Genomic DNA, 21,619 nt, shown 5'->3' on the forward strand with positions numbered 1-21,619 from the left:
ATTACATGTGCAATAATTTTTTAAACATAATTAGACGTGTACATATTTGTAGAGGGCATCGTCAGAGCAGCCATTAGAAAGCATATCCCGGTGTCTAGAAATGACACTAGCATCAAGTCAGACTTCAAATTCAAATGACTGTAAATTAATTGATGCGATGACGATGTTTGCGGCTGTGGCAAACATCGTCATAGCAATGGCCTCTAGCTTTTTACAAGCTCATCTCCACCAGCTGCCACATATTTCCCATAAATAGTGCTGGTAATAAAAAGGCGGGTGGGCCTTACTGATTTATATGATCGGGTCCGCCACCACACCATTCAGAAATAATTAAACTTTGGGGATATTTCATGAATTAATGTGTCTCCTTCAGGGGGCAATCTAAACATACATTTGCGCGTGCACCATGTCTGGTGTCTGCGGACACTTGGCAGTGGGGGGTGCCGGTGATCTCTGCCTTCGAGGGGCAGGTTCAACAACCAACCACTCAATGTTACTATTTGATTACACTTAGCGCTGTCGCGGTGCTTATCCTAAGGAGGATTTTTTTTTTAACTCGTCTATTATGTGACTGGTATCCAAATGGGCCAGGAACCGCAAAGTTATGAATGAAAGAGCAAAATTGTAAGAAAAAAAAAAGACATTGAGGCAGGCATTCGACAGCCTCAGGCCTATTTCACATCGCCACATTTAACCTTGCGCTGTTTTACGTTCTTTTTTTTTCTTCTCATTTTAAGAAGAACATTTCCTCATGTAATGCTCCATATTTTTTCTCCACATTATAAAACTCTATATCAATGCAAACACAAGCCTGTAATTTGCTCACAGCTTTCCAAAGAACATCATGAAAAAGAGCTATGTGTAAAATTGTAGCGGGTGCGAGGCTGGTCCGGCATACACAAGAGGAGACTTGGTGAAGCTGTCAGTAAGAGTGGGAGCTGCTGCTGTGACGGACGGTTTCAATATTGATTTCATAAATAAACAAAGCTAACCATCGATCCAAATGTTATTTTGCATTTCAATTACTGCTCAGAAACATAACCTTCAAACAACAGGACGCTCAATACCAATAGCCTTCGCTGATAAACACCCATATAGTTATCCCCTTACATCACTTTTTCAACTAAGCGGCACCGAGTGGACCTTTTGTTGCAGGTGAAACTTTGCAAACCATGTTTTGTTTTTTTTCACATTTTAACATTCACAGTTGTTTCTTATGTTATTTTAGGGAACTTGTAGGCGCAATATGAGGCAATGTGTGTGTTGTGCATGCAAAAAAATGTGTCTGCAAATGAAGAGGAGCCCTTCACTGTTGGAGCAACAGGAAGAAGTGCTGACACGCTGTGTCAGTGATAGCACTCGGCTGCCACAAGGGCATAAGAGCCCACGTAGGCTAGCATTATCCTTGTAGACTAATGGACCTGGTTATTTTTAAACCGATTCTCGCACTGCGGCGGAGGTCTCCAATGTTACCGTGGAGAGAATATTAGTCAGGACACGCGTGATGATATTATTTAGTTTTGGTAAATACGCAGAAATGGCATCGCGATAGCTAATCACTGAGATAAGGGTGCACATTAGCGGCTTATGTTAAATGAAGATCTAAAACTTTGAGTGAAATTATTTGAACAAATCTACTTTTTTTTTTCTTCACAGGGCAAATCAGGTTAACGCGTTTCATTTCTGTGTAAACACATGGTTGTTTGGGGCTCACATAAAAAGAAAGAATAGCGGGAATCCAGCGAGTGTTAATAAACTCTGCATCCCCATTTGGCCTGGGGACTCACTCTCCCTCCCCCCCTTCATCTCAATCTGAGTGACACATTTACAGTGAAAGTAATGATACTAGATACCAGAAATGAGAAGGCTCCAGCGTGGCCAGTGGACTCAGGAATCTCTCTAATGAATTGGACAACAAAGCCCTGTTGGTACAAGGAAGAAGTATTTAGAATGGGGTGACAAACTGAATTTATAGACATCATAGACGCCACAATGCCTCCTAAATGCAGGCGGCATGGGGGAAGGCGGGCCGGTCAGCTGGGGCGGCAGCTTCAGAGGCTACAGAGGCTCGCGTCTCCTAGCGGGGTGGCCATTCTCAGCCGGGAGCCTCTTCTTGTAATGTATTCTGAAACCAAATTATTGTAAGCTGATCCCATCTGGATAGTGTCTGTGCGCGGCTGCTTTGGTTACCCACCATTGCCTCTACCCTGTGATAGCATCTCCATGAAGACAGCAGAAATCTGATTAGCCCAACAACAATGAAACACTTGGTCAAAGAGCAAAGAGCTTTTAACTTAAGATACACTAATGTAATTCCCTCTCCTTGTTTTCTGAAACCTAATAACAATCTATCGGATGGACTCCTGCATGGGTGTTTGCAGGCTCCAGTGCGGCACAAGATGGGAATAATGTCAAATAAATTCAAATCTAATCCATCAACGTGGGCTAACTTGTTTCTGTTTCTCTACAAAAATACATGAAAAAGGTCTCGTTTCATGAGGGGCAGGGTTGGGTGGCGCGGTTAACTGTTTGAAGCAGTGGTGATGTTGGGCTAAAGGAAAGCCAAGGTGTTGATGGAACATTTAAGACCACAGAGAAGTCACATGCTGACTGGATGAAAGCTCCACCAGCGACGTTCAACTATTAGCATAAAGTAAATACCTGACTCAGTCGCAATGTCAGGAAAAATAAAAATGAAGGAAAATGGGCTGGCGTAGAATGAATAAATAAATATTTAGACAATAATTAAACTTGTTGGTAAATTTGAGGGGGCTATTATTTCCAAATAAAAATCCACTGTCTGCTGACAGCTTCGGCACTGGCGAGATACACACGTCGACGTTTGTGATTTGTTTTATAGTACCGTGTTATTGACACAGAATTCATCCTGTGCATCTGACTAATCCTCTCATCCATCGAAGTTCCGTTCATTCCCAAGTGTGTGTGATTTAAACGCCAATGAACATTGTACAGAAAGAAGGGTGCTGCTTCATACCTTAAAATCACAACTTAAAAAAAATAAAAAATACATGAGAAAATTGGACGTGTTTAAGCATTGACGAGGGGATAATATTTTTTTTACCAGTGTATTTGTGGGATGTGGCATCCAATCAGAGATTTTACACGATATATTTCACATTTTTTTAATTTTCATTATTCAGCTTTAAATTGTATATTCAAAGTGACATATGAAAATGTAAGAAGGGTGAAAATATGAACTATATAGTAAATGTGTAATTTTGTTCACATTTAGATGTATTGAAAAAGCTGTTTCTGTCTGTCTTGAAATAATATCTGAGGAGGGGGAGAAAGTTGAGTTGAACGAAAGTGTAACAAACTTTAGAAAAATTATTTTAAATAGCTATAAAATGTGAAATTAGCTGTTCTTATATATATGGCATGCAAAATCTGTCTTGCTAATTATTTTTTTTTACTAATAAATTGATTCTTCCTCCTATTTTACACATAACTGATGAGACACACAATTCACACGTACACAATTCACTAAACCACCGAGCACAGTTTGACAGTAGGAAGTCTGAGAAGCGACTTTGAAATAATAGCAGTTTTTCTATCATTTTTTTGAAAGTTATGTCTTGGGAAGGTATTTCGTCTGGTGTGTTTCAGGCACACCAATTTTATAAATAATTGGATTGTTTTTTTCATACGAGAAAATTTTTAATGCATTAAAGGAGCAAAGATAAATTGGTCACAATTTTAATAATGGTACAAATTGTCAAAGTTGCAGTTACTAAAGCAAAGTAAACTATGTTGAGAAAAGAATAATTTATGAAAGAAAAGCAAGTCTTCAGCTTTTCAACTTGACTTCTTTTAAATCCAAAATATTTTTCCACTCTCTTTAAAGATGCAAATTAACTAAATAAAATGTGTTGAAAAAGGCAGTAATTAATATGAACTTCTTTTCATTTAAATTGGCAGAGAATTTCATACAGTTAAAATAAGGGCACAATCATTTCTGAAATAAAATGTAAATGATGTTTAATTAATAATGTCAATGTGTTGAGCTGTCTGACTGGGTTTTTCCAAATTGTAAATTTGAAGTAAATATTTACCTCTAAGGTTTGCCAATATCTTGTTGTTGGTTATTTTGATTAGTATAATTCAAACTCTGTAATGGGTAAGATTAATTTTGGCTTAAGTACTGAACTTATCTTGAAAAAAATGTTTTGCACATAGATAATTTAGACATTTAAATTGTGAGATAGGTGAAGCGATGTCAAACGAGGTGGATCAGATTGTTGAGCAGAGGTGGCAGCTTGTTTTGCGCGCCGCTGCTGGGACAGCGAAGCCAGCCACCGTTCCTGTCCTTTTGTTTATTTTGGCCTGGCCTTTACTGTGCAATTTATTTTTTTCTGAAATATAGATTTACTTTCATCCCAAAACCGTAAGTATTGTTCCCATGTTTATTTACAAACATACGGTCAAACTCATCGGCTGAATTAATTAAAAAGCTGTGACGCTTTCATTTAAGAAACAAAACTTAAATGGTCGTGCACGCTCAGAATTTAACATGTCAAGGCTGTCATAAAACATGTGCTCAAGCTACACGCACATGCACACACATACAGAGAGTTTCTGTTGCTTGATACAAAGTCGCCTAAACTCCATCCTGCATGATCGACACAAGAAGACATGAACAGGAAAAGTTAATGTGCTTCAAGTAGGATTGACAGAAAAGTGCAGGCAAAGTGAAACAAGACATAACACCAACTGAAGCGCAATAAAGATCACAAGGAGGTGTTAAAATGAAAAAGTGAAGGAAGGAAAGCAAGAAAAAGAGTGCACCTACTGGTTATGATAGCTGAGAGGGTCTGGGAGACAAAGTTCTGAAATGTCCATCAGTCCAGTTTTAGCATTCCAGGAATGAGAGGAAGAGGAAAGAGGAAACAATTGAGAGCCGCTTCTTCCCCCAAATGACAGCGGAGCACCCTCAGAGACGTTGCTGCCGAAAACCCCCTCCAGCAGTGCTTCCCCCAGCCTGCACAGGTATGTTGGACTCTGATGGACTGAGTGACCGCGCGCATGTGTGAGGGGACATGTGTGTTGTGTATGTTTATGTCGAGATGTGTGGCAGGAAGACCGCGTCTCTGATTGTAGGAGAGTGCATGTGTGTGTAGGACAGAGAAGGAGGCAGGGGAGAGAGAGAGAGAGGGAGAGAGGGAGAGAGAGAGGGAGAGAGAGAGAGAGAGAGAGACTCGCAGGCAGTGGCGGGATAAGGACTGAGATGGAGAGCGCAGGAGAGCGCCAGCGAGAGGAATGACTCTTTCCACAGGCGGGATAGGGCTCTTTAAGACTCAAGGGCTTGATGAATATGGAACAGCTGCTGTTGGCTGGCTCCGAGGGGGAGGACTTAAAGTGACAGTGGGGCCGGCACAGCGCTGGGGAGGAGGGATCCAAAATGCTCACACACTATCTCCACGCTATGCATGGACACAACACACACACTAGCAAGTGATGACATCACAACAGTCGCTGAAAAAAAACGTAACATTGGAAGCTGCGCAAAACTTCCAAAAAATATAACCAAGCAAGACCTGATTTGGCGAAGTGCAAGCGCCAGCACAAACATCATAGGTACCGGCCAAACATTAAAAAAACACCTAGTTTTTTTTATTTTATTTTTTTTTCAAAGAAAAATGACTTCACGTTACACCATATTTTCGATTTACAAACAGTCTTGGGTGGCTGTAGAAGGCTTAGAACTTCCATCTTTTTCCAAATCAAAAATTGTGCTTTCACCTAATTCTATAGTCCAGTGAATTTAATTTTTTTTAACCACGTAACAATCAAAATCAATAAATACATTGTTCTGCCACTGGATCGAATTAATGGAATTTCCATTTATTTCATTGGGAAACATTTCCTCACTATATGAACATTTCGGTTTGAGAACGGTTTCACAGAATAAATCAAATTCCACTGTAAGAAAATTGCTAAAAATTGCCATTAATATTTTTAGGTATATATGTAATTCTTCATTTCTATACATCTCTGCCAGTTTTTACATTTTCAAATGTTCCCTTCTACATCATTCCCAGGAAACCACCATTTCTATGAATGTTACCACAGCCCTGCAAGCTACTCATATGGTCCTTGCAGGCTACCAGCAGCCGCCGGCTCGACCACATACCAAATGTTGAAACAGTTGGAAAAAAAAAACTTTGACATTTCACAACCTTACTTCACAGTCAACTTGACAATTACAGTAAAAAGAAAACTGTAGTATGCATGATTAAACGTGTCACCAAATGGGGCTGTATAGCACATGAAAGAGTGTAAGCCACCGTATGGCGGCGACACCACACAGTCGAGTGCATTTGCAGCACTTCACTTTCGAAAAGCAATAGCTTTCAAACCACTAAGGACAGTTAATGTATTTATTGAGCTGTGTCGCTGGCTCCATTTGCGGTTGTTACATGTGAGAGAGCATTGTGAACCTTTCGACACCTGCGAGGGATGATCTCAAGTCATAACTCATGGTGCGGAGGCCCATCATCTTCTAAAGCAGCGGAAAATCCAGCTCTGCTCCTCTAACGCCGGCTTTAGAAGCGCCTGTGTTTCCGTGTTGATCAAGCTCAGTAAGAATGCAGAGAATGCAGATAGCATTTCACAGTCAGCGAGTGTCGCCGTGTTACAGTATCCTCACATTGTAAGAGCAGAGCTTATGGTATCTTTTGGGGGAAACGAGTAGCAGCAACTCTGCAAAAAGCCCTTCTGAGAGCGCCTGCTACTAGTTGTGTAAAGACGGTCTCAACACAGGTGGCAGAAACTTGGAAGTAGAGTGAAGGCAAAAGGACTTCATGCAACGCTTGTGCTGGATGCAGAGCAGGAACAGCGTAACCCCTGGAGAGGAATCCTGTTCCATTCATCGGCTCGCGTTTCTATAATCGATGCAAAAACATCACGCAATCCCTATTGATCATCACAGGCCTATTGATGTGCAACAATAGTGTCTCCACAGTGGCACTCGTTTCACAGCATCTCTCCCCCTTTATTTTTCAGACAAGAACAAATGACTAAATAAATGCAATCCAATTAAGTCTGGTGCCAAATCCAGCACCTGTCAGCTTAATTCCTGGGATGGGAATAAACACACTGTTAAACAAGAGTTGTAAGACCCCAATAAAACATCACACGACAGACAGGGATGGAAATAAAACAGAAGGTGCAAAGCAGATGATGCTATGCCTCCCAGTAAGGCTCGTTGTATGTATACTGGGTTGTAAGTCAAACAACCGTGGATGAGCCCAAGGGGAATCAGAACAAGTAGTGATACTGTCATGACACATCGCACAACGGCATTATCCCGGTATCTAGCCTGAGTACTGCCTTTCACCTTGGTGACTGCCTCCACGAGACAAATCTCATATCTGCATGTTTTCGTGTGGCTTGCCAAAGCTTTTAAGTGACATCCTGACTTGTGTCGCGCCGTGTGAGCTATGAAAGCCCCCGCTGAAAGCTGCTATCGCGCCTCCTTATCAGCTCCGTTATGAAAAATCACAGCATGTGACAGTTGATTTGACAGAAAAGGATCTGATAGAAATGAAGAATAGAGCCACGTGAGGCCGGCACTCGATCACACAGCATGAAAAGTTAAAGCAGTAACAGGAGTAGGACAGCGGCTGATTATGTCATCTGTTGGAATCGTTGCAAGCTTAAACTGAAAATAAGTGTTTCTTTTGTCAGAGTGTAAGTTTAGTCGACCTGTGTTTACTCCGTATGTGCGGCCTGCTGTGTAAGAAGCGAGACACTGAGAAATCATGGAGCAAAGTGTTCAACAATTTCTGACACTTCAACACCTCAAAAAAAAATTACGGCTATTCCAATCAGGTTTATTGCCAAGGTCTGCCGTTGGAAAACATACTGAATGTATCCATCAGAAAAGTACTCATTTTAATTAGATTTTAACCTCCACTGAAAAACGCAGAATAGTAAACTGAATGACTTAAAAGCCAGATATTTGTCAGAATGAAACTCAAGCCTATCTGTGTTTAATCCATTGTGCAGTGGGGTTAAAAGATGAGGGCACAGTTAGTTCAAAAACTTGTCTCAAGGACTAAAAATGACTTCATGCCGCACTTTTAACACTTCAAATAAGGAAATATGTAATCATTTAGTACACCAGACTGCAGATAGAAAACATACAGTGCAAATGTTGCAATATTCATTACTTTTTAACATCATTAACTGATAATAAACGTTTTTTTTCCAGACAGAGCTTCTGGGGCAATACATATAAATTATGTATGTAAAAGTAAAAAAAAAAAAAGTGTGCAAGTGTACTTTACACAATTAGGACGCTAACTGTACAGGCCAAATAAAATAGTTATAGACACGTCATTTAAAGACAAGGAAAACAACAGAGTATAAAAATAAACAGCGTTGGAAAACACAGTAATGCGCTTGAAAGTGAGAAAAGACGTGAGAAATGTCGGCTCATTAGTATAAAGTACCTTTCTATGACATGTCACTGTCCGGGGCGACAAGCGTAATGTCAAGTGATGTTTGTCGGCTCTCTCTGCCACCGGAGGTAAAAGTAAGCAGGATGTATCGGTGGGTGGTATGTTGCCTCTGCGATTCCAAGACACCCCGTGTGGTTGTCACACACCGGAGCCGCACTGGCAACTCCGCCTCCGGCGCGCGCCCACCACTTAAAACAAACTGCCCCATTGGCAAACGAGCCGCGTGACTCAGGTCAACCAAAACCGGGGTCACAACAGGTTAATGACGCCAGTGCTCCGATATTCACAAGGAAATGTTTTAGACTGTTTGTGTTTTGCCCGAATGAGTGAAAAAGATGCAAATAGAATTTAAAAAAATCAGACAAAGGTTATTGTATTCACTAGTGCAGATTAAAGTTAACTAGTTAAAACGTTTAGTTTATTGATGGTACAATTAAAACACTGAAATGAGGATAATTAATGGAACCTCACTTTTTTGGCTTCAATGTTGCTCAAAAAAACAAATAATTAACTATATTTACAGCTGTAAGCAGCCAGTGACAAACTCTTGTTCCCCTAAAGCACAGGTGTCAAACTCAAGGCGCACTAAAGCAAATAATTATTACTTTGTTTCTCCTTAAATTTTTTTAGTCTTTCATTTTGGTATAATATATATATATATATATATATATATATATATATATATATATATATATATATATTAAACAGCAGTAACTGCCCTCTGAGTAAAAACCTTAACTTTTTATGATAGAATGATAAAGGGAAACAAATAACAGTGAAATAATATTTAACAATACAAGACTAATGCATTTAACACAAATCGCTGAATTGTTTCCAGGGCAGCTTTTAACCAGCACAAGTCCTACAGTTTACACATCTGACGATCTGGACGGGTTTGCGGGATCAGTAAATACTGCCATCATCTCCACTAGAGGGAGGGCTCTCTCACAACAAAGTCACAGAGGAGCTACAGCAGAGGTGCCTTTTTTTTCTCTCCCAAAGACAGTGTTATCCATAAGGCAGATGAATGACAGCCAGAAGAGTGCCAACAAGCAGGCACACAATGGGCACTCAACTGCTCTGACTTGTGAGCACAAAAAGCCTCTCCCTTACAAACATGTAATTACTCTCCCTAATAGATTAATTCATGCTGAAAGATAGAAATTGACTCCAGACTATTGACGGAATCATTTCAGGGAGCAAATTAAGTGACATTAAAAGAATGATATTGCTACCCGTGAAAGTATCATTGATTCTTTTCGAATGCAATTAACTGTATTTGAAAATGGGACCTGAACATTGAGCCATACACTAGGAGTACTGAGGATCACTTCATTTGAGAGCGATATAAAGACCAAATTATCCCATCAAAGAGAAAATCTATAAATGTAATGGTGCAGCACTTTAGCGCCAAGAAACGACAAAGGGGCCCTGTTCAGTTTCCTCTGTTTGGAGCCAGCGGTCACACAAAAACACAGCGGATTAAGTTAACCCATTTTAATTTTTTTTTTCAGACCTTAACATTAATTTAAATTTGGATTGCATTCATACAAAGAACTCAAAGCACAATTTAGATCATGACAAAATTAATTTATATATATATATATATATATTTTTTTTTTTTTCAACTACGTACCACATCCATGTTTTACATCAAATATCTGGAATATATTCAAATTGTTTTGCACACTGCAGCCCCATTTCAAATGTGATACTCGCTACCCGTGTGCTTATGTGAGTTTTTGACATGTGTGCAAAGATATAACCAAAACAAGTGTCATACGTTTAGAAAATTGTGTGTTGAAAGCAGCCAATTGTTCCCCCCAAATGTAACTTATTAGTGTCTACGTGTGTGTGTGTGCGCGTGTGTGTGTGTGTCTGTGTATGTGGGCTATCTCAAAGTCATCCTCAATCATACCGCGATTATCACTCTCTCCCGAATGCTCTGATGGCCCGACGCTTAACAAGTGAAGTGCTCTAAAAATACATTTTTGACACAAGTCAAGCTAAAGCGCTTTCAAATTAGAAAAGATGAAGGAGCGCACGCAGAACACACACACACAACACAATGTCTCTCTCGAGGACCCATCACTTAGGAAGCAGACATACTGCGCACTTAATCTGAAACCTGTCCGAAACTCGAGTCTTTTGAGCCACCCGATGGAAGAGTGTGTTGTTTTGTTGGCTGCTTTGTAGTTGGAGGCAGACTTTTTGATGGATTGCAGCAGTTGCTGGTCCACTCAGCTCTTTAACTAAGTTACACCGTTGGTAATGCAGTGGAAGAAATCTTTCAAAAAAAAAAAAAAAAAAAAAGAGTCCTAGTAGAGTGATAGACATGAAACATGTCAGGCACAAACGCTGATATGATGTGCCATTTTTGGAGGAACACCGGGTTCCATCCATCTCCATTTTTGCAAAAAAATAAAAGTTGCATAATTCAAACCCAAACATTTTGACTTGTGACTGCGATTCAAACGAAATCCGAAGGTTCGAACCGCCTCTGGCTTTCCACCTACTGTCAGCTCCCCTCAATCCAGCCCACCCCTAAATTTCATTTAGGAGACATCTTACTCCCTCTCCCCTGCTCTTTGATGCTCACTGCCTCTCTTGCTCTCTCTTTGAATTCTATGCGCCACAGCCCTTAGATTTACTTGCTTAACAAATATGGACAGGGGGCTTAAGTGGTTTTTGAAATCTTCAAATGGACTTTGGACTGCCTGTGTCGTGCTTGGTGGCAAGAGTCTCCCCGTCTCTCTCCCTGCTTCAATCACATGCTGCATGTATCTGCTATTGTGTGTGGGGGTGTGTGTGAGCGTATGTGTGTGTGTGTGCGCAGCCGCGCTGGGTGGAGCGGCAGTCTGGAAATGAGATAAGGATGTCTGATTCATAGGATCTGACAGGAAATCTATATCGTGCAATGTTTATAATCCAGCCATTACTACACAGCCAAATGAAAGAACAATAATCCAATCATTTACTCCCATATTTACCTGAGGCCCATTCTCGGCTTAAAAGGCAAAGAGCGGCCGCGGTTGGCTGTAAAACGGACAATATAGGCAAGGTTGGCAAGGGGCGGGGTCGAGATTTGGGAGAGAGAGTGAAGCAGGAGCGTCCTCTGGGGAAACGTGTCTGCAGGAAGTGGGGCAGTTCACCTGCCTGCTCTCTGTGGGGTTAAAGGTCAGTCATTAGTCAACATTAAAGCCTCATTGGCGGAATTAGAATATGTGAAGCAAGATGGGAAAATTTCACTCACACACACGTTCCGCTTCTTTCCTTTCTTCCGGAAAGAAGAAGAGAAGGTGTCATTCCACTCTCTCTTCCTGATCCCGTGTTATCCGTTAGAGAGAAGTCCTTAGAGGCAACATCTCTCCATTTAAGCATGGAGGAATTCTCTGGTGGTGGTTTACTTATCATAGAGTCTTTCATGACAGTATGGGCTGCTCTTCATTGTGCACGAGGGGGGGGGGTATCTTATTTGGAAAAGTGAGGGGGGGCCTTCCCTTATCTGTCAATAAACAGTAATTAGATTTTGTGGCCGATAGCGTCGATTGGTTTCTAATCTAGCTGTCGCTCCAGACGTGTGTAATTAAAATCCCGATTGATAAAGGGGGTAAAAGCCCGCCCACGCTACCACTTTACCAGGCCCTACCCCCGACCCCTTGAAAGCACAAACAAGGGAGAGATATGAAAGAATGCCTGAGGAGAAAACTGCACTTCTTATTGATCTGTTTTATCTGCCTTCCAATCAATGCCCTTTTTCCACAATGGAGGGGCTAGTACAAAGGTTGCCGACGTAAAACTTCATTGCTAATCTTCATCTGACGGATATTATCCCTCATAATAGTAAAACAAACAAAAAAAAATAGAAGCCTTTGAGGCAGTTATAGATATTTTGGTAAAAACCATGGTATCAAATGTCAGAGGTGTTGCTCTTAGTGTTTAACCTGCCCAGAATTATCACTGCCCTCTGCACCTGCCATGGGCTTCATACAGCTCCATCGTTTCTCATTTAAACTCGGAGTACGAGAAGTATCTGCTTGGGAGCCACCTGGAAACAATCTCAAAATGTATTTCTGTTTTGAACTTTTGCCCATTCTGTAAACTACAAGCAGTAAAACTAATTCTTCGGTCTTGAACGTTTTTGCTGACTAGTATATGTCTAAATTCTAAAGTCCGAAATATTATCATGTACCGCATTAATTATAATTAAAAGCCAAGTATTTTGGCAAACAAACTTAACAAGTCCATAGCCTTACAAATATATGTATATTCGCACTGAATAGCCTATAATAAAACGTCTCTCACACACACTCAGTAGAGTTTACATTTGACTAGAAAAAAAAGGGAAAATGGAAAATAAGAACAAAATATATATTATTGCCTAACTACGGTTAGAAAACTATGTTTGAATAAAAACAATCAAAAGTAACATTTACAACCAAACAACATTAGTCTTATTTTCTGTTTTCTTGTTTGTAAAACATTGTCATGTTTTACAAACATTTTCTATTCACAGTAAGATGGCGTCAATTCTCAACAGTTGCCTGCCTTGCGCACACGCGCAAACACACACACACACACACACACGCGCACGCATTCCACTTGCAAAGATTTGATTCGCTGAGTCATGTTGCCAGGGAGGGGTTACAATGCACGCCGGGGTATTTCGTTATAGCATTTCGAACATTTACATTTTTAAGAGTAAAAGTTACACTGGTTGCACTGCGTGAGTCATTTCTTTATGTAATTTGATCAATATACAATAAGAACTCTTGTAAATAAATAAATAAATAAAATCTAAGTTTGTCAAAATAAATAAATAAATAAATAAATAAATAAATAAAATCCAAGTTTGTCAAAATAAATAAATAAATAAATAAATAAATAAATAAATATGTTGCTTTGGTTTTATTGGGTAAATATCTCCTGTCTCGAAACAAACGGTCGCCACTAATGTCCCATTATCAAAAAGTTACAGTGATTGATAATGATTTTAAAATGTAAGCATTTGCGGTAATAGCAAATCTTATGGACAGAGCAAATTGTGATGGCCCACTGAATATTGCCAGAATTCACAACTTTCACGTGTTATAATAGTTGCAACACTTTCCCAAAATATACTTCAGAAATAACACAATTTATTTTGCTGTCTGCTAATGTGTCAATGTGAAATAGTTGCCTCAACCTTGCAATTTAGCGCTCAGATCCCCCTTGATTTTTACAAAAACTTAATCTATAGAACACAAGCAAAAGGTCTAAACAAACATCAAGTAAATTTAGTCAAAGTGAACTTTGCTAGCAGACTTAATCATCTGGTTAAAAAAAAAGAGAGTAAAAAAAAAAAAAGTGAAATTGCGACACATCAGGTGAAGTGATTGAGCAGGTTGACATCCAGCTAAACTGAAAACGCTCATTTCACCGGAACGCATTTTTAAATGTGCGTTATAAAGTTGTGGAAAGTAATGAAATTGATCAGACAAAAATGTGTGCGCTACTCTGAAGAGATTTTAAAGATGTGCGCGCCAAAAGCATCCCTCATATGACCTTTCCTGTCTGACTCTGGTCACCTGCTTTCACGTGTGACCGCCGACCATCACCGCTGAATGATGGTTGCCTTCTGTGCTTCATCCCCCCCTCTCACGCAAGTGAACGTGCACACAGTGTGTACCCACGGTTGGAGCGGAAAAACTAAGCCGAAGCAGTAATACAACCACGGCAAGAACATAATAAATCACACATTAGCGACTGAAGCTCATTGAGGGGTGTGTGTTCGAGAAAAGCACTGGTCTAGTGGTTAATTTGGTTCTTAATGGAAGGCAAAATTTCCAAAGGAAAACTTTCATTGGGCGTAAATGACTTTCCTCAGTTTTCACTTTAGTAACTGAAAGAGAGTGTGATTGATAAATGCTGGCAGTGCAGTGCCAGCCCATGCATGGCATACCTTCATTTAACGGATTTCTGTAATTTCCCCATAAACAATGATTAATAAATGGCAACCTGCACAAGTGAAAAATAGACAATTAAGTGAGATGTTGCTGAGAAAGCTTTTTAACTTCAAAATCAGATGGAGTACTTGTCTTCAGCATTGTTTTTTGCCATCATAAACCATTATCATTATTGTCGTATGGTTTCATTATACGCTGCTTACGGTAGGCGATCAAAATTTATTTTTTATTTTTTATTTATTTTTTTATTTTATTTATTTATTTATTTTTCAGCAATAATGTTTTGCGATCTTGTAAGTCGTCCCAAACGGTTTTGAGTTGAGTTTTTCTAATTCTTGAAGGAATGTTTGATTGGTATGTAACAAAATAAAAAATGTTTGATCGTCTTTCTTTTGAAGTCATGTACTTTTGCCACACATAAAAGATGAAGATGGCCTTTATTAGTCTCACATAGGGGAAATTTGCATTTTGCATTTGCAAATTACTAATCCGAGGAGCATCGCTTTAGCAGCTGCAGTGCACAGGGCTCGAATTGGACTCTTTTTCAGCCCTGGAGTTTTCGGGGCTCAGACTCCGCCTCCCTCAAGCATTGTCAATCCATTTGCACATTGATAGTCGGATTGACGTTTTGTGGACACACTATATTTGCTGATTTCAAAAAGGAAACTAATGAGCAAAACAGTGGAAATTGCAGCCCAGCGGGAATTTTACTGATCACTCACTCCAGGTCTGGCAGTGCATCATGGTAGATCATAATTTGCTCTTATATTCCAAAATCATACATGTCATCTTAATTGGAGACTCTAAACTGCCTGTGTGAGAAGGTGAGCGTGAATTGCTCTTTGTGTGCCCTGTGATTGACAGGTTAGCAATCCAGGGTGAAGTGCACCTCTCTCTCAAAGTCAGCGAGGCTATAGCTCACCTCTGACTCTAATAAGGACACATCGTACAGAGCTGGATGGACGGATGGACTGCCAGGGTTGCTCTCGGTCTTCAACTGTATAGTTTGAGACAACCACGTCCTCGTCTGAATAATATGGAATCAGAATTCACATTTTATTCTTCTTTAAAATGTCCCTCTGATAAAAGGGCCAGATCACCCGTGTGGTGCCAAAACAGTCAAGTGACCTTGGAACCAAGGTGCCATGTGTCACAGTGGGGAAGGCCTGGAGGGACGACGGGTGGACATATCATTTCCCTGCATATCTCGTCCCCGTGCCCTACCTTTCTTTCCCTCGCCACAGGCCCAGCACCACGAGGGCCCAATCCAGAGAGAAGAGCGGCTCCAGGCCTTGCAGAACATGACTCCAATTAAGCAGCAGAACCCGGGCTCACGCTTCAATGCCTTGGCCCACTTGTCCTCCAAAGAGGGACACTGACTAAAGGAAAAGTACATTATGCTTTGCATTAATAGGCAATAAAATCAGAATGAAACTCGTGGTAAAATGAGGCACAGCAAAAACTAGCGGTGATATATTTGTTTTGTGTTTTCCCAGGCCCAGAGATAACAAGAAAAACAGTTCAGTTAAACACACAATAATAGATGACAGCGATTGAGAGGCCTGCTTCTCCCTCGTGATTAAAAATGTATGTTGCCACACGCAGCCTTTGGTGTGGAACTCTCCTGGAAAAGGAGCTGGTTAATATTCAAGCCCATGTCTGGCTAATGTCTTAAAGTGATAAATAGGAGGGGGTTGCTGCCGTTTGATTGTTCTTCACAGGCAGTCTGGGAGCAGCAGCACAGGGGGATTTAAGGTGGAGGAATCCTCTCAAAGCTCCTCATTCGTTCGCACTCAGACGCCCATCATTAATTGGGCTCGTCGACATGACTCCTCTGTACCCAGGGCCACTGGCAACTAGCGTGGTGGATGAGCTTTTTGAGAGTTCAAAAGAGCCCGAGCCTCATGAAAGGCATTCAAATGACGTGAAATTGCATTCATGTCAACTGTCAAGCCTTGCAGGCATATTCATACACAGGCAAGCCCCGGAACAAGAACATTATGCCAGTGTACTATCTGTGTGAGTGTATAATCATCCACTTGGGACTAAGTCACTCCGTAGACTAGAAGTACTTGCTCAATATTAGTATCGTACTTTTTTTTTCCTATTTCAAATGAACTATATTGAGACATATTAAACATTCAGTGCTCTACGATGACAAGGAAATATGAAGCTATCAAATGGATAGAAAATGTACTATATACCGTACATCTGTCAGGCCATTAGTCAATACATTAGGTTTGATAACTCAAATACAGAATGTGCAGCGGTCTTTCCATTACACACTGCTCTGTGTAAGCCTGCAGAATACGCTGAATCGAGACTGAACAACCATGTATAAATATTACTATCGCAACTGAAATCAAGTGACAAGGTGATAGATAAGTTCAGGTTTGTGACTGCTTTTCTAATTTATTTTTTTTAAAATTTATAACAAGTGAGTATACAGTTATGTGCAAAATTGTCGCGGGCATGATCGAGTCAATCCCAGCTGTCCTCGACTGATCGCCTGCTATTCGGCGGGCATACGTATAAACACACAACCATTCACAATCACACCTCGAGTCAATTTAGAGCAGGCTTGGGCAAACTACGGACCGGGGGCCACATGCGGCCCGTTAAACGTTTTAATCCAGCCCGCCAAACTTGAAAGAAATTACATGAATAAACCTTGTTAATGTTTTATTTTATGAATACTGTGGTTTTTCAAAGACATATTGTTGTAATGCTTTTGTTCACTTTCTTAAAATGAAATGTATTTTTTTTCTCAGATGAGGTGAGGTTACCAAAACACTCCATCCCTCTGCTCTCGGGCCGGCCCCTCTGTCAAATTTTAGAACCCATTGTGGCCCACCAATCAAAAAGTTTGCCCACCCCTGATTTAGAGCGTTCCATGAACCTACCATTCATGGAAACCGGAGTACCGGGAAACCCACGCAGGCATGGGCAGAACATGCAAATTCCACACAGGATGGCCGGAACTATAATTGAACTCTGCGCATTTGAACCGTGAGGCAAACACGCCAACAATTTTCTTTCCCACCATATCGCCGTTGGTGTCGTCGCAAAGATGAAAAGAATTTGGTGATGGTTTGGTGGTACCTGTGTTCGGCATCATAGTTACAGAAACAACAAAAAGACTCAAAGAAAGTCTCACATTTGAGCTAAGAAAAAAAATGTTTCAAACTGGTGTTTGCTCTGAAATATTCACCTGAGTATCATTGGTCAACAGAATAAAGAACAAGAAAAAAAATAATTGTCTGTTGTCTATCAGCATTCCCACTATTTGACCTCCAGACAGCAAAGTCTTTAATTGCTGAACTGGCTGTTTGAGGCCTCACACAGCGTTGTTCCAACAAGTCTCTTTGCAGATGCCATCCAATCACTGACACTTTTTTTCTTTTTACACTTTCCCAATCTCATACTCATTGAGAAGCCTCTCCTCCTCCTCTGTCTGCCGTAGAAGTACTTTCTGTTATGGCAGTGGGAAGGCTAACCGCAGCGGGAGAGCTCCTAATTAACAGCCTATTCATTTGTGTGGAGGGAAGAGCTCCTGCTTTCCGAGCACTTGTTTTATGGTGGCGCTAGGGAGCCCCGTCCAGGGATTTGGAGGGGGATAATTGCCTTTGCCGCAGGCTGCAGTAATCTGGTGGGCTAATTCATTATTTTAATAAGTTAGCTTCTCCTCGGGGGTGTGCTAGCTGCGCTGCGCCTCAAACCTTGGTGGTGCACCTCGTTATTGTGGCGCTCTTTTTACACCGCCGCCCGCACGGGGTTAATAACTGTTATTAGCCTCTCTCCTCATCCTGCAATTTCTCGTTTAACTGGGGCGATTCGAACGAAACCTTTGCGAGCGTCTAATAATCAACCTCTCTGCAAGCAGGGGTAATCCCTATGAAGGGGCCCGTATACTTCAGAGGGGTAATGGATGCAATCGCCTGAGTGCCTTTGCCTGCGCTCCTTTCATTATGGCTCCTGATGTTGTTTTTGTTGTTGATGCGGCTGTTGTTTTTACTCAATTTCTTGAAAATCATTTCAGGGAGGAGATATTTGCCTCCAGCAAGGGAAATGGATCAGGTTTAGACACACAAATAAGATGATCATTAGGTTTGCGTAACTAATGGCTTCATTTAGTCCATCATCTTCAATCTCTCTAATAGCTGTGCAGTCAGCAGGATAGGTGTGTGTGCGTGTGTGTGCGTGTGTGTGCGTGTGTGTGCGTGTGTGTGTGCGTGCGTGTGCATGTGCGTGTGTTTGTGCGTGCGTTTTTAATGACTCGGGTGCAGTCAGACATTTTGTGGACTGACTGATTAAAACCATGTCATTTCAACAGACAAGGAATAAAGGGAAGGCTTTTTAAATAGAACCAATTTTTTTCCAAGTCCAATATTAGAGATGGTGATGGTATGATGCTGGAACCTATGACTAGAATCCAATTATGAATAGAGCACTATCACCGTTAAATGGTAAGCACATGATTTCACTTTGTGTAATAAAAACAGATATCCCAGTTCACTCACTGAATAAAAACTATGAACAGTCCTATCCTATTATGTGTCCTTTCAAATCTTGGTTACACCATAAGAAGATGGATGGATGGATGCATGGATGGATGGATGGATGGATGGTGGATGGACAAACGAATGGATGGATGGACGGATGGACAAACGGATGGATGGAGGCTGGATGGACGGATGGATGGATCGATGGACAGATGATTGATGCATGAATGGATGCATGGATGGTTGGATGGATGGATGGATGGACAAACGGATGGATGGATGGACGGATGGACAAACGGATGGATGGAGGATGGATGGACGGATGGATGGATGGATGGACAGATGATTGATGCATGAATGGATGCATGGATGGTTGGATGGATGGATGGATGGACAAACGGATGGATGATGGATGGATGGACAAACGGATGGATGGACGGATGGACAAACGGATGGACGGAGGATGGATGGACGGATGGATGGATCGATGGACAGATGATTGATGCATGAATGGATGCATGGATGGATGGATGGTTGGATGGACAAACGGATGGATGATGGATGGATGCGTTGGGTGGATGGATGGATGCATGGATGGATGGTTGGATGGACAAACGGATGGATGATGGATGGATGGGTGGGTGGATGGATGGATGGGTGGATGGATGGACGGACGGACAGACAAACGGAATGATGGATGGATGCAATTCAATACAATACAATACAGTTAATGAAGCCCAGCCATCCTAGAAGCGTTGCAAAGCAGGGAGATAGTGAAACCACCGCAGCAGATTGTTAAATAAAGTCATACAATTTTTGAATTCTGACAAAAAAAAAATGCCTCAAAAGCCCCATCAAAACCCAGAGGGTGTTTGTCATCAAGTGTGATTTGCTTTCAAATCTTTTTTTTTTCTGCGATGTATAGGAAAGCACTACCTACTCTTGTGGCTGCTCAGTATAACATGGCTGAAGGAACAATAAGAAGACATCAGTAATCAAATAACATCTGTATTATTTATAGTAACGAAAACTCTGTCTGTTTACCACTGCTGCGTAATTAAAGTACTGTAATCAAGAGGAAAACATTTATCTACTCATGATTCTAATGCTGCCTTATTTGTGTATGTATGTATGTACTTGTTTTATTCATATTTTGATTTGGGTGTATATTTGTAAACTCTTGTTTGTTATGTTGTTTATCTGGACCTCGAGTCTGTAAAAAAGCAATTTATCCTGTGAAAACAGTAATACGGTGTGAAACGGACTGCGGGTCACCTCTAATTTATTGAATCTTCCAATTGACAACTCAACAATATGCATGCTTTGGATTTCAATAATGATACATTGGGAGTGCTTGGTGGGCATTAGGGAGGAGATGACTGCCTTCCGTCCACATGCCCAAATGTTCCATCCTGTATGCTGCCTTGTTTAGCTGTCATCATGCTGTTACCTGCCAGCCACAATGAAATGGGCTCCTGGATATTAAAGAGGCTATCTCTTCATCTATATACTAAACTACGGTGGAGTGACAAGTCACATGACCCTGTCTTGGAACGGCGAGTGGCGATAACATGCAGAGTGGAAAATGTTGCAGTGCTCCATGGTCAGTCAAATGACTGAAAGATAAACATTCTCACAAATGTATTTCCTCATCAACCCAACGACAAGCAATTAAGTCAGCTGAAATGTTGCGCAATGTTTATCCACGAGTGTGATGGTCTATGAATGGCTCCAGCACTTTTATCTGCATGGAAAATTTGACCCGCGCTCAGCCGTGCACAGACCCCGTGCACAAAGGAGTGGCGGTTGTGCTCCATAAAGTCGGCACATGATACTAAATGACCTGGTTCAATATTAACTATTATCCCCTTAATGTCCTTCCTGGCTTCTAGCGCATGTGGTACTTTGGCCACGTGTGGGCCCGCGAGGCCGCCCGGGGCTCGTTTGGGGCCGTAGCTTTTCAAAGACCTCGCTGCCATCTGCTAGACCAGCGGCCCGACTCCTGGTGTCAGGCTGACGTGGCTGCGGCAGAGACAGGGGAGGCAAGCGACTGTCCCAAATCCAGGTGTTCACCACACTGTCATCCATAAGGATTTGTGAAAGCAGCGATAATATTTTACCTTCATTGTGGCTCGTTGTCATTTCTGACTCATTTGTATGGACCGCTATCGATTGAACATCATGTGCTTTGAGATCAGCAGTATGGTCCACCTTGAGGCTGCCCAGCGATGCGCGGCAAACTGCCCTTTGCCCCCAGCCCCTCCCTCTCTTATTCATTAATAAAATATTGCATGGAATACCAACTTCACAATAAAATTCCCCAACATCATCTCTCTCACCTGCTCTAGACTAAGACACGATCTGACCGTTTGCTTTCTCACTCTACGGTTCTCATCCATGTCTCATCGGCCACGTTATGTCTTTTAATCATCTTCTGTCAGCTTTTACACATGGGACAAAGCTGTGGGGTGGCCCAAGGGAAGTTGACGTCAGACAGATTTTTGTTTTAATTACCTGTTTTGTGAAGCACTTCACGCAGATTTTTTTTTTTAAATAAAGGGTTCCATTTATATAAATCATTGATTGATTGAGAATTGTTATAAGCCGATTCGCTGCTACTAGACAGAATTCAGGACAGTGAGTTTATTTATTGATGTGTAAAATAAATTGGGCATATATAGACGTAATA

General features: G+C 41.2%; 1 protein-coding gene across 3 annotated transcripts in view; it reads right to left on the reverse strand.

Annotated features, from left to right (window-relative positions):
* The window catches only part of esrrb (estrogen-related receptor beta), a 45,048-nt gene extending 39,740 nt beyond the window's left edge, over positions 1–5,308 (reverse strand). Inside the window, exons 1-2 of one of the 3 annotated variants that reach the window (XM_088316667.1) lie at positions 4,811–5,308; positions 1,854–1,922 (exon numbers count right to left, since the gene is read on the reverse strand). In XM_088316667.1, the coding sequence (XP_088172793.1) occupies positions 1,854–1,922; positions 4,811–4,860 (119 nt within the window). In that variant the 5' untranslated portion in view covers positions 4,861–5,308. The remainder of the gene's footprint in view (positions 1–1,853; positions 1,923–4,810) is intronic. The other 2 variants (XM_088316677.1, XM_088316686.1) reach the window with 2 other exon arrangements.
* Positions 5,309–21,619: the final 16,311 nt, after the last annotated feature.

Source organism: Idiotropiscis lumnitzeri, chromosome 1 (assembly GCF_059441095.1).
Source record: "Idiotropiscis lumnitzeri isolate Australia: NSW breed Sydney's pygmy pipehorse chromosome 1, RoL_Ilum_1.0, whole genome shotgun sequence".
Lineage (NCBI taxonomy): Eukaryota > Metazoa > Chordata > Actinopteri > Syngnathiformes > Syngnathidae > Idiotropiscis > Idiotropiscis lumnitzeri.